General features: G+C 47.8%; 2 protein-coding genes across 3 annotated transcripts in view; one reads left to right on the top strand and one right to left on the bottom strand.

The window, feature by feature from the left end:
* FAM163B (family with sequence similarity 163 member B) overlaps positions 1-3352 on the top strand; it is a 58058-nt gene extending 54706 nt beyond the window's left edge. For both annotated transcript variants that reach the window (XM_073313996.1, XM_073313997.1), the window contains one exon: positions 589-3352. In XM_073313996.1, coding sequence (XP_073170097.1) covers positions 589-981 — 393 coding nt within the window. In that variant the 3' untranslated portion in view covers positions 982-3352. The remainder of the gene's footprint in view (positions 1-588) is intronic.
* An 801-nt stretch (positions 3353-4153) lies between these two features.
* The window catches only part of ADAMTSL2 (ADAMTS like 2), a 46615-nt gene continuing 37382 nt past the window's right edge, over positions 4154-13386 (bottom strand). Inside the window, exons 14-17 of the mRNA XM_073313969.1 lie at positions 10688-10858; positions 10012-10188; positions 7054-7198; positions 4154-4950 (exon numbers count right to left, since the gene is read on the bottom strand). Of these exons, the coding sequence (XP_073170070.1) occupies positions 4832-4950; positions 7054-7198; positions 10012-10188; positions 10688-10858 (612 nt within the window). The 3' untranslated portion in view covers positions 4154-4831. The remainder of the gene's footprint in view (positions 4951-7053; positions 7199-10011; positions 10189-10687; positions 10859-13386) is intronic.

Below are 13386 nucleotides of genomic sequence, written 5' to 3'. Positions count from 1 at the left end.
AGTGTTTGGAGCTACACAAGGTGCAGCGCCTCTGCGGGTTCCCTTGCAAAATTATCAACCGTGAACATAGACAAGGCCCTGCCCCAGGGAGCCGACAGCTGAGCACAGCAGGAATGAATGTGGGTTGAAGTGTTTATTGGCCCTTGTGAGTCAGGCTCTCAGCCCTTTAAGTTTTGGCCCTTCACTAAATTGGCTCAGGCTTTATGTCGTGGTGGGGGGAGGGGCTCAGTTTCTAAGGTGATGGAGCCTGGCGCTGGAAAGTCCCTGTTCAGCCCTCTCTGGCCCCTCCCTTGCTAACGGAGGCTGTGCCCTACAGCGCAAGTCGTGTTTTATCCAGAATACGGAGCGAGACATGGGGCCTGGGACTGAATGACCCTGAACTTTGGGAATGTCCAAAATCCAAACTCAAATCCAGCGCAGGATGTTGCAAATGGCCCATCTTTTTCTCGTAGGTTGAACCAAAGCTGCCCTGAAAACGTTGATAGGTTCCAAATCCATGTGCAAATCCATTACTGTTTAGACTGACGCGGCTGTAGACTTGAGTTCCTTTTAAGTGATCAATGGCTTCCTGTTTCCTTGGCTTTTCAGTATTACTGCTGCAAGAAGGAGGAATCTGAAGAGGATGAGGAGGAGCCAGATTTTGCCGTGCATTCCCACATCCCTCCACTTCACAGCAACCGCAATGTAATGCTGACCAATGGGCCTTCGCTCTACTCCTCCTCCTCCTCACCCTTCAGCAAACAGCACTCCCAGTGCAGGACTGTCTGCCCCAGTTGTTCCCACTATGAGCCACCTACCTTCTTTCTGCAGCAGCCAGAAGAGATCCACAATGGAGGAGACCGGGTCAGCTACAAGACCATCAGCCAGGAAGATATTGAACTGCCGGTGAACGTGACCAACCTGCAAGCTCTGAACCCCAACCGGCTGTCAGCCATGCGAGAAGCTTTCTCGCGCAGTCGGAGCATAAGCACCGACGTCTGAGTGGCTGGAGCCCCGCACCGGTGGGCTGCCCAGCAAATGACCACTCAGCGTGAGGCTTTTTCTATGCCGTTGTGGCTTTTAACAACGGTGAAACTTTTAAAATCCATGGAAGTGTTTTAAAATTATGAATGTATTTATACAGTAGATAGGTATATAAATATACTAAATTGCTAGATAAAGGGTAAGCAAAAAAAAACAAAAAACCAGAGAGAGATGGTTGTAGAGGTTGCAGCTTGTATGGGTAGGTTTTCTAGAGCTGTACATTGAAAATGTTTTCTTTTTATACTGAGGAGATTTTGATATTGTGCAGCCTTTCCTACACCTAAAAAGGCCCCTCCATACCCATCACCGACAATTGCTATGGGGTAGTTTGCAATCTTAAAGGCAGGTTTCCTGCAATGGCTGACAAAGTGGAAGAGCATTGCACAGGTAAATAGGACTCAACAGCCTCCCTTTGTTGATGAAATTCACCCCCCACAGGGGACCTGCCACCAGGTCTCTGCACCGCCGACGGCCTCAAAGCAGGACCAACTGGGACTTTGTCATGCATAGTCTTGTGCAGTTTCTCTCTAGATAGGGGTGAATGTCATAGATCAGCTTAATTTACTGGTTAGTAAATCCTCACGGTTATCCATGATCTTTCTATGAAGCCAGCGCTCTCTGTCTCCCTCTTTTTGGTCACAAGTGCTGAAGGGAAGTGCCTTGAGGTTAAGGATGCACAACTATTGTAAAGTCTCTTCCTTTAGTGGAGGTCTCCAGAGCTGAAATGTATCAGGCATCTGGAATCTATGGAAAGTATTTTTTGAAATAGCACATGCAAGAACTTTCAGGTTTTTTGTGTAACGGGAGAACAGTGCACTGAGCAGGTTTGTTATTGCAAATATTACCAAAAAACCCCAACAATGCCACACGCTCTTTCTAAACTAGGGAAATGAGGGCTAAACAGAAATAAAGAGGACATTTTATTTGTTCCGTCTGGAAATTTGTCACATTTTAGACTTAAAACAAAGCAACAGTCACATTCTCAATTACAAGTCACTGACAACTCTCAGCTAAATAGGACTGCTAATTTGCAGTGGTAGCCAAGGCCATGTACGGCCCAGAACGGGGCTGCTGCACAGTCATTCATGGCCAGGGCACGGCCTCGATTAGCTGTTTCCCCGTTCTCTTCTCCTTATGTGGCTTTGCACAGGGATTGCTCTGGAAGAGGCTTTGTCCGAGTTTTCAAGGTCATGCTCACCGCAAAAAGTAAAAATGCACCATTGTTTTCTTCTGTTTTGATAATAGTTCAAACACTGCCAAACTGTTGTAATGCTAAAAGCCAGAGACCTAGACCCCAGCGGGTCTAAACACAATCTCTGACCTGGCTTAGGTAGTTTAACATGAGGAGGAGGTGAACTGCTGCCTGTGTGCACTGAAATTAGGCTCAGGCTTGTAATTTCTTGATGCTGAGAATCCATAAGCACCAAATTCTCTGGAAGCTTTAGAGGGCAATTGACTGCTATTTTGGCGTAGTAAGGCACTTCCCTGGCTAAAGCACGACAGAGATCATTTTATTCATTTAAATAGCAAACCATCTACAATTTCTTTAGAAGAAGAAGGAAACAGCAGTGACAGAACCATATCAAAAGGTCCTTTGCAACTCACTCCCTCAAGGCTTGTTTTTCTGGTGCATACAATTTGTTCTATGAACTATCTCCTTTGTAATGGCACTGTACGTTAGTCAGGCTAAAAGCATTGCTCTGTCATTGTGGAACGACTCGTTCAGCTACAGAGCAGGGACTGGCTGCAAATAGACTCTGATGATCTCGGCACCATGCTCTGGTTCAGGTTTCTTCATTACAGACATGCTCTCGGCAAGGAAAGCGGTTGTTTATAACCACTGTATGCCGCCTAACTGGAAATTATACTTTTGACCTTGAGCCTTTTTAATTCCATGGGAGACCTTTTAAAGTACACGTCATTCTTTAGGACTTAATAGCTTAGAACACCTTGGGTTTTTTTGTCTTGGTTTGTAACAAGTTAAATATGCTGGATTTATTCCTTACTGAGCTCCCTAAGTGGGGGCGCATTGCTGTAAATGTGCTCATTGGGAATGGCGTTCCGTCTTCTAAGTGATCTGGTGTAACAGCAGCTGCTTCTACAGGTCTCTTCCGTTGTACGAGTCTTATTCAAGTTTGTTTCAAATGCATTTAGCTTTTGGATTCTTTGCATTTCCTGTAGCTGTACTTATAGCTCCATCTTTCCTCTTTTTTTCCAGTAGATCTTTGAAACTAAGCAAGTGATATCATCTGTTTCACTAAACCTTCACCTGGTGAACTGTTGTACAGGGATTCTGGACTCACTGAGAAAAAAAAAGCAAATAAAAAAATAAACGACTCTTTGCCATGATTTCAGAGGCTGAGCTTTTTTTTATTGGTGGCGTTTGGAATCACGTTGCCTTGTGTTAATCACGTTGTCTCCTAGAGGAGGGATTTTTCCAGAAGTGCTCCGGATTGGCCCCCTCTGCTCCCTGTCGATGTCAGTGGGAGTCTTTGCCATTGGTGGCAATGGAAGCAAAGTTAAGCCAACACACAGCTATTTTGGAAACCCTGCCCTATTCCTATAGCTTATCAAACATTTCTCTTTGCAAATTTATGGCTGGCAAGAAGTGACAGAAGCTATTCATAAAATCATGCCCTTCATTTATTCAGTGAGTTAGGTACAAAGTACTGCCCTAGTCCTGGAAGATGCGCCATGGAGGCGACTTATCCAGAGTCGTATGATTATTACTTCTTAGTTGTATTTACCATAACGGCTAGGAGTTCCAGTCATGGCATGGTGCTGTGTGAACAGAGGACAAAAAGACAGTCCCTGCCCCGAAGAGTTTACATCCCATTGACTTCAATAGGTCTACTCCCATAGTAAAGTAAGTTTGATGCTTGTTTACAGGATCAGGCCCTACATTTACAGTGACACCTATCCAATACCTCTTCTTCAGCGCCAATATCCAGGGACCGACACATGCTAAAAATTCAAGAATAAAACTAGATACCACCATAAATATGACAATTTTATTAAAATATACATACGAGTACAAATTAATGATTATAGGGATAAAGTTCACTGTTTGTAAACAAATATATTAAAAAGAGCACGTCTTTTTTGTGATATAAAGTGCAGTTATGTTTCATTATTATATACAATATGTCAGCATTATGATTTTTATAAGGCCTATGAAACTAAAGTTTGATTATAAGATAAAATTCTCTGAAAAAGTATACACCTACATATTACAAAAGGCTTTGGCTTGTGCTCATTTAGGGAATGAAATTCAGCTCCCAAACATAAAGGAAATTAAGGCTAGAAAGCAGGTTACTGGATCCTCTGCTAAGGCAAACATGATGGTGCTTTAATTTCACATGGTTGACACATTGACGTTCTCAATTTGAAACTCGTGCAGAAAACAAAGAAAAGACCTTTTAAAACAAGTGACTGTTTGGAATTAAGAGTGAATCAAATATACAAGATTCTATGTACAGCTTTTGATAATCACATGCTACCAATGTACAGTAGTAACGAAGCTTTCATGCCAGCTTCGAAACAAAATGTTGGTGCCCTTTCCCTCCGTTATGAGGAATCAGAATAGCCGTTTTGCAGTGGTGGAAGAAAACATCCTTCCCGCAAGTTTGCGGCACACTTAACTCTTACTAATGCCAGTATGATGAGCTATCGATAAGTGGTTAAATCAAACCCGGGAGCATCAACCTGGTGTATGTTACGTCCCCTGCCAAATGCTGGATGCTCAAAATGAGTCTACCCTTAATTCCTTCTGTCTCCAAGTGCTGAAGTCATTAGGCTAATCTTTCCACTAGGAGTGGGGAGCCCTGCAGGACCTGCAGCAGGCTTTGCTGTAATACCAGTGGCTGCAGAGATTCACTTTGATTGCCAAAGCACAGTTCGTTCCAGCTTGGTCCTGACAGCTGTCATCTAGAGAAGAGAAACACATATTGACCCTCAGATGAGTGAGGTCAGAAGGCAACAGTATGAAAAAAGTTACAGTCTATGTTATTAGCTCATCTCTTCCCACGCTGTTTAACTCCTTGCCTCCTTGGAGGTTTTATTGCTCTGCCACCAAGACCCCACTGTGCCCGGCGCAGTACAGACACGTCACATAAAGACAGTAATGTATGTGTCAAAATACACATTTGAAATGATCAGGAGTGCAGCAGTATGATGGTAAAAACCCAGAGTGAGTGACCAGCTGAACAGCAGGAGGAGGCCCGATCCAATTCCATCAGGGTGCAGCTCACATTCGCTCTCAATAAAGGGAGCTGTGGGGAATCTTGGAGCAGGTGGAAGAGTGGACAAAAGAATGGGAAACCTTCCTCCTACAATGAGGCTGCTGAGCGGAGCCAGGACCCATCACTTAGACGGCCGGAAGGACTTGCTGGTGCACAAGCATCCCACCTAATTGCTGGGTTTTTTAGCAATACTTTGCCCCTCCATGCTGCCTTCTGTCCCAGGGTCACTAAGCACCTTACAAACCTCATGACAGCGAGCAGGCATCACTTTCCCCGGGTGACAGATGGGGGAGATGGATTACCAGTGGTCACACGGCAAGTCCATGGCAGAGTCAGGCACAGAACCCAAATATGACTTCCAGGTGTGTGCTTTATCTGCAGGACTATTCTTATTCCCAAATCCTATTAGTGAATTAGAACTACATGCTCACTAACGCTCCCGGTTTCTTTGAACCACCAGACTGCACTCAGATAATGAGATAGTTACAAATCCCCCAGTACATTAGGAGACCAAAATCATTAAAATAATGGCACAGCTGAAACTTACTCGAACATTAGTGGGAATTCACAGAGAAGCGCGCTACCAAGAGTTAGCTTGTGCACAGATAGCTTTTGTCTTCAGGCCAGAGTTTTATTCCCCTGAAAGACACCCCTTACCGTAACATGGCCATCTGCAGGAATAGCATGTGTGAGGCCAGCTCATCCGGACACTGATGGCACCTGCCACCATTACGTGTTTGCTGGGCTGAATGCAGATTTTTTTTTCAGTTGGAAAAAATACAATATAATAATACTACTCATATATAGCTTGGGCTTCTGATTTAACTGATAACCCTCTATAAAACACCCCGGCTACGAAAAAATGAAACTGGTATTTAACCAATAAACACCTGAAAACTACTGGAAACGGTGACTCGGCTTTTGTTGACCTCACCCCTTTCCCAGTGCAGTTTGTTTAAAGGCTATCTACAGTACACTCAAAAATAGCTAAAACGAGCCCCCCCCCCCAAAATTAAATTAATAAAGCCAGAAAAACCCTATAGGCAGCGCCATTTGTCAGTAAATTTCAAAGCACTTTCCAAAGGTCAGTGTCATTTAGCCACATTTTACAGATAGGGAAACTGAGGCACAGAGAGTTGCCGTGACTTGCCCAACGTCACCCAGCAGCCCGGTGCAGAGCCAAGTCCCAGTCCTGTGCTCTGCCCAAAAAGCCAAACTGTTTCTGCTGCATCTTATTGCACAGTAGTTAGCGTTCCTCATGAATAAAGATACATGCATAGGTCTCCAATCACTGTGCAAACAATACACATACAGTGCCACTGAAAAGCAGCCATCTCTGGGGTGGAGGGCAGCTACGAGGCATACAACAAGTGCACCGAGCGCTGTGTAACAATGAGGGGAAGTAACATGTTGGCCAGATTTCTGCTCTTACAAAACGTGCCGCAGGAGTGGAGTGGAGGGTGTTCAGCACCTTGGAGGATCAATGCACCTGAGAAGTAGTAGTGTGAAAATGGCTTATTCCCATTTAGCTTAAGTCCCTTCCCACACAACATACGCGAACCGATACAAGCCACTCCTATAGCAGACTGTCTCCACAGGGGTTATACCGGTATAACTATACCTGTGTAACCATATGGGTTTAGCTTGTATATAGGTATAGTCTGTATAAATGGTAAAACTTTCCCATGTAGACAAGGCCTTAGTCTAGCTCCTGTTCCTTATTGGCTTGCACTGAAAACACAGCCCCAAACCGTGTCTTGGCAAGACGATCTGGATTCTTTCTCCTCACCTGGTGGCTCAGTAGGGCAGGGCTGCAGGTCACAGGTTTGTTTACCAACAGGCTTCACAAGCGGGTCACAGCCACGAACAATATCTGTGCCCTGGTAGCACTTCACATCTCGCATTCTCACGCCAACGCCGCAGGTTTTGGTGCACTGGTGAACAGAGCGAGACAGAGATATTGTTGGCAGAGGCAGCAGGCCTCCGAGGGCTGTGCACAGAAATCCTCGACTAGAAACTGACGAGCCCTGGTTTTGGGGTGCACAGAGACTCATTGCTCCTCTTTCAGATAGAATCAAGTAACCCCGTCACGGTGAAACAGTTTCCTTTTGAATCAAACCTTTGGTGGCTGCAAAACCAATCCAAAAACCTTCCCGACTTCCCTCAGCACAGCATGGACATCCCCCCGCCACGCAGAGCCAGGCACCACTCATGTCCCACATCGGCAGCATCTAGGCCTTGCTTTGACCCTCCACACGGGGTGAGTTTCACTCCTGGGGCTGGTGTAGCCAAGGGGAGCCGCTTAGCATGCTGGGTGACATCCAGCCCCAACGTCCCAGCCCCTTAGTTTTTTGGGGGCTTTCAGACGAAACAGCGCCCGCCGCTCAGTGTGCCTAGTGCAGATGTTGCAAAGCCAATGCCACCCTGAGTACAGCCTGTCTCTGTTTACTGACGTTCGGATGCATTGTCACGCTGGAACTGCAGTGGGGGCTGCTGTATTGATTCCAGACTACACCAATGACTGGTTTTAAAAACTAAACTCAGCAAGCTGTCTGGACCGCAGAAGGAAAGGGCTCTAGTATAATGATAGGGACCTGTGATTATTGATTTGCCTTTGAAGCACGGCACACACCTACTGTGCTGTGTAAATAATGATAATGACAAAACACATCTTGCGAGGCAGGACAGAGGCTCATGGGCAGCAATTGGGCCAGGAACCAGACCCAGCTTTTGGGGTCTGGATTCCGGCCACTGACTGCTAGACAAGAGTTTCCCTACAGCTGCCCCTGTCACGCAGTCGGAACCAGAGTCCGGTCCAGTGTTGAGTTGTCACGCAGTTAGGGAGTTGACTTGTTACACGATTCCCTGGGATATATTTAGGGATTTTGTACGTGTCATGCCCCAGAAATAGCCCCGGTGACGGGTGCACCCTCATTCACCACAGGACAGGCCGTAGCAGGGCAAAGCTTCTCAGCAGTGACCCCCTACCAATGTGCCTCAAGCCAGCTCTGCAAGGACCATCTTTAGGCAGAGAGATCAGCTCCTCCTCTATGCACCATTCAGGCCGTGCCCTCGCTTTGCAGAGAGGCAAGGGGGAATTCATACTAGCAGTAGCGACATGGGGACGCAGATAGCTCCCCACTGGGAACTGCCCCAAAACTATCGACAAAGAGATAAGGTGGGTGAGATCGTATCTTTTATTGGACCAATGTCCAGTCGTGGAAGGGCCACGCTCTCTCTGTGAAGCTCAAAAGCTCGCTCCTTCCGCCAACAGAAGTTGGTCCAGTTAGAGAGATTACCTCACCCCACCTTCTCTCTCTCATCTCCTGGGACCAGCATGACTGCAACACGGCAAGCAAAACCAGCAATGCTTTCCCCACTTCCACACAGGGAAATCTTTGCCTATTCCACTGATCCATCGGCAGAGCACACACCGGGAAGTGTTTTCCTGCTCCCAGCACCCTGTGCTGACCCCAATTCTCCTAGCCCCACTCGCTGCCAATATCTCCCCCCTCCCTCTCACAGCCCCCCCCCCCATCCCATTACACAATTACTGCGGCTGCCCCTGCAGACTAAGCCAGACTCCTACAAGCGATTGCAAAAATAAAACAACCCAAACCCAAACACTTCCTTTCACTGCTGTTCTCCAAAAGCACAGCAAGTACTGATTATGATTTAGTTGGGGATCAGTCCTGCTCTGAGCAGGGGGTTGGACTAGATGATCTCCTGAGGTCCCTTCCAACCCAGATCTTCTAGGATTCTGTGATTCTATCCTGGCAGGGCCGGCACTCTGCCCCGAGCTGCTCAGACAACAAAAGGCTGCCTTGGCACCAGTAGCCAACTCCTAATCAGCTCTTGGCAAGCGCACCACACCTCGCTGGCTGATCCATCGCTGGCTGTGCCATGTGAGCTAAACTGGAACAGTTCATTTTGTGCGCCGTCTTCCTAAGGGCATTTACATCTAGTGTGCAGGCTTCGCTGTGCCAGACAGAGCAGGGAAAGGATCTGGCTCTTTCGTAGTGGGGGTAGGGCTGGGAGAGGGGGGCGAGTTTTCCAAGGATTGCTGTGTTGATGAGGTGTCACTCATTCACAGTGCACATATTAAACAGTCTTGCAAAGGAATGGGACTCCCCTCACCCCCACATCTTTACAGAGAGGGTGGATGTAGCACCCATGAAAGGCTCCAGATTGACAGCCCTGGAGATTGGCATCCTATGAACATAACAGCCATGTGATCAAACCCACTGGGCCATCAGCAGAGTGAGCATTTGAAAACATTTTAGCACTCCAGAAACAGCAGTTTCCATGCTCGCTGCACAGGAAGGGCCACATCGGTGGAGGAAACGATCGCCTCTTCCCCCGGTCAGGAAAGCCGCTGGGCTCTGCTGAGGTTTCCCACCAGAGTGCCCATTAGGAATGATGTTACTAAGAGCTCGGCTACTGCTTCCCAGCTGCAGAGCTCATGGCACTTTACAAAGGTGCACAAGTACCATTGTCCTCATTTTACTGATAGGGAAACTGAGGCACAGAATGGGGAAATAACCTGCCTAAGCTAAGGCAGAAGAGGCAGGAACAGAACCCAGGTCTCTTGACTCATAATCTGGTGCCCTGTCCACTGGACTCTCCTACTTCTCACCAGGATGCTGCTGCCTCCCATCTATTAGTCCCCTGCTCTAATCAGAGCACCTGCTGCCCCAGAACACACCCTAGACCTCAGCAATCCCAGTTCCTACAGGCTGCACCTTACCTCAGACCAGGGAGTCGTGTACCACTTGAAACAAGGACGCTCAAAGCAGGTGGTTTCTTCTATGGGTTTCTTGGTGACGTCACAGTCTGTGGGGCTCCGTGTTTTGATTTTCCCGTTGACAATCTCCAGGCACAGCACGATCCTCTTCTTCACGCCCCGGCCGCACGTGGTGTTGCACTGCCAAGGACGGAAGCCAGACAGAGAGAGAGCCCAAAATGAAGCGTCGGAGAGACGCCCAATGTAGTGTGACCTCAGGCAGAAAAGCTTGGGCTGGTCTCACTCCTGGCCTCCAAGGGACCGAGTTCTCCTTGTGCTGCTCCACAGGCATATTCCCCACAGCCACAAGGAAAATACCCCCAAATGGCCACCAGTCTGTCCAGGATCCCACGCAGGCCCTCCACCACCCACTGCCAACACCACAGGGGAGCAGGGGGTCACACCAGTGCCCTCCCAAAGTCCTAGCAATGAGGCACTTGAGAGCTCTAGCATTATCCCCTTTTGGGGAGCCTGAGGCCCAGACAGGGGACATAATTCATAGCAAGTCAAAGTGGGGAACAGACCCAGGAGTCAAGACCCCCTTCAGCACCCTCCCTCCTGAGGCTCATTCCCTCATATGAATGGGACGGCCGCATCCATCGGTTGGAACAGGCAAATCTCGAGGCGGGTTGGCTCTTACCCTTTCCCAGTCCTGTGCCAGCCAATGGGAAGGGCAGTTCTTGTCCCCGCAGGGGTGGATAGCAAGCGGCTTGGTCTCCAGGTTGCACTGGGACTCCGGCACCACACGGCCATCGCTGGTTTTACAGTACACGTGCCTGATCATCCTCCCCTGCCCGCAGCTGCCACTGCACTGAAACAAAAAGAGCAGAGAGGTGCTGGTGAGTAATGGGAGGGTACAAACACCCCCACATTCCTGCGAGCAGCCCCATGCCTCCCCAGTCCCTTCTTCAAACACATGGCTGTTGGGAAGCCCTCCATGAGACCCTCATCGTGACGGGGCCATAGCGGAATGGGTGGGATTCCTGTGTGTCTCAATCTGACTTCAGGTGTAAGTCCCTTGGGGCGGGGACCATGTGTGTGTGTTTTTGACTGGGCAAACTCAGCTGCATTATGGGCAGCGCTTAACAATATGGAATGAGTTACCCCAGGCTAACTAGGAACTGACCCAAGCCTGGAATTTTACTAAGCCTCACAAATTGCTGTGGTCTTTGTTCCCCCCAGCACGTTTTGAAAGTCAGTGACCCTTTAAGGTCACAAGATGGGCACCCAAAACAAACAAAAAAAATCACAACATCTTGGCCAAAGAGATTAGGTGACTTGCCCATGGTCACACAGGGGGTCTGTGGCAGAGCCAGCTATTGGACCCAGAGCCTTAACCACAAGACCATCCTTCCTTACAAAACCAATCCCCTGCATTGATTGCTGGTGATCTCAGCCAAGAAACAACATATGCCCCCGAGTTAGGGGCCCCCATATATGATGGTGGTAGCCATTTATTTTTAAACGTAAGGACATTGATGGCATATGACCATGATGGGCTGGCCCTTGCCACCCATGCTCACAGAGCAGCACACAATGGGACTAGTCAGGAAGCAAGGCAGACTACGGCACAAAATGAGGGACCTGGTTGCCAATGCATCCCTGGCAAATGGAGTTTGGTCACCCCTAAACTCAAGTCTCACTGGCAGAGGAGAGGATATAAGGGGCATAGAGAAAGCCCAGCGTTTTGCCTGCATTAGAGGAAACAGGTGGCAGCTTTCAAAGAGACCATGAAAAATAAGGTAAATGGTTATAAATATAGCCCCTGGATTTAAATAAAAGGAACCCCCCCCCCAACAGGTATTGTCTTGAGCTATATTTTAAACACCGAGCGTTCCCATGTGCTTTTGTTGCGGTTCTTTAAGGAGATGCGCTACATCTCACAGTGTAGCCCATCGCCATGGAGACCACTTATTTTTAGACAATGCCAATGAATCAAAATCCATGTAAAAATAGCTCGGGAACAAACACACAGTACCTTTTTTTTAAGAAAGTTTTTTTTCTGGGGGATAGGGTGGAGGGTTGTTTTGAATCGCATGAACTTTGGCAATGTCAAGCAAAGATTATACCCAAGGCTAAGAGACCCTGTCACCTTCATGCACAGGATGGTAAATGCTAAAGTCCTCTAACAGTCAAATCACAGGGAACTTTGCCTGAGGAAGAACCGAGCAGGGAATTTCACGATCGGATCCATCTGCATGGGGAGACCTCTGTGCTGCAACCGGCAAAACAAGGGTGTGATCCTTAGAGATGTTCTTTAACCTAAGCCTGCATCAAACCACTCCTAAACTAAGAGGAAGTTTGGTGCTGGTTCCAGATCTGAATCAGAACTTTGCAGCGGGACCACCTCCAGTTTTAACAATGGGCTTCACTTGTGCATGGAGGTGGCAGACGTCTCAGCAGTAGACCCCCTAACTTAACTGGAAAAATCACATCAAAGCTATGGAAAGGTCTGGAGCGGAGAGAAAGCAAAAACAGGCACAATGAGCCTTGAATCTGTGAATCAAATTTTCAGCTAGCTACAAGCCATGCTCCAAGTTTGCACATCCACTTTTGCACACCCAACTGACTGTAAACTCAAAAGAGGGCCATGCTTTTCTGCACTTGTACACTGGAGATTCCTGCTTATGTGCTGGGGAGGCCTCATGTGGAATGAGCGATCTCCCAACTAAGAGCCTCACCAGTGTAAGACTGAGCAGAGGAAGATATGTTGGCTGCCAGGTGGGGAGGTGATGAGTCTGTGTCACTTAAATAGTCACCCTACTGCCCCTGGATCTACTGATTAAGCAAGCAAACCACTTCCCTGAAATGACCATTGATCTACGAGTTGTAAGACACCCAGGAGCTCTCAACCATCGGGATGGGAAACCTGGTCTATTGCTTGGTCTCTCTCACACTCCACATCATTTCAGCTATGGTCACCACATCACTTCCTCCGGTCAATCTCACGAACAGACCAGCCTGAGTGTAGATAGGGACACACTCCCTTTGCACTCACGCCGAGGAAGAGAACAGTCTAAAATAACAGCAGCAAAGATGCTCCTCTCCTTCCAAAACCCTCCCGAATGAATTCGTCTTTTACTTAGAGTTGCAGTGGAACCAAACAATAGATCTGAGCTCGGAGCTTGACAGGTTCTCACTCACTCAGACACAACCGAGACAGAGAGAGTGTAAGAGCACAGCTAGCTTGCCTATATACGACAGACCAAACCATGTAAGATAGACGCTGCTCGCCACTGCTCTTAAAGGGCAATCATTCTGGGGAGAAAGAACTGGAGATTATTACTACAAAGCATCTCTCTGTCACTTGACCACCTGACTGAATAGTACTAGGGTGAA

The sequence above is a fragment of the Lepidochelys kempii genome, chromosome 16, assembly GCF_965140265.1.
Source record: "Lepidochelys kempii isolate rLepKem1 chromosome 16, rLepKem1.hap2, whole genome shotgun sequence".
Lineage (NCBI taxonomy): Eukaryota > Metazoa > Chordata > Testudines > Cheloniidae > Lepidochelys > Lepidochelys kempii.
This window is presented reverse-complemented; position numbering and strand designations above follow the sequence as displayed.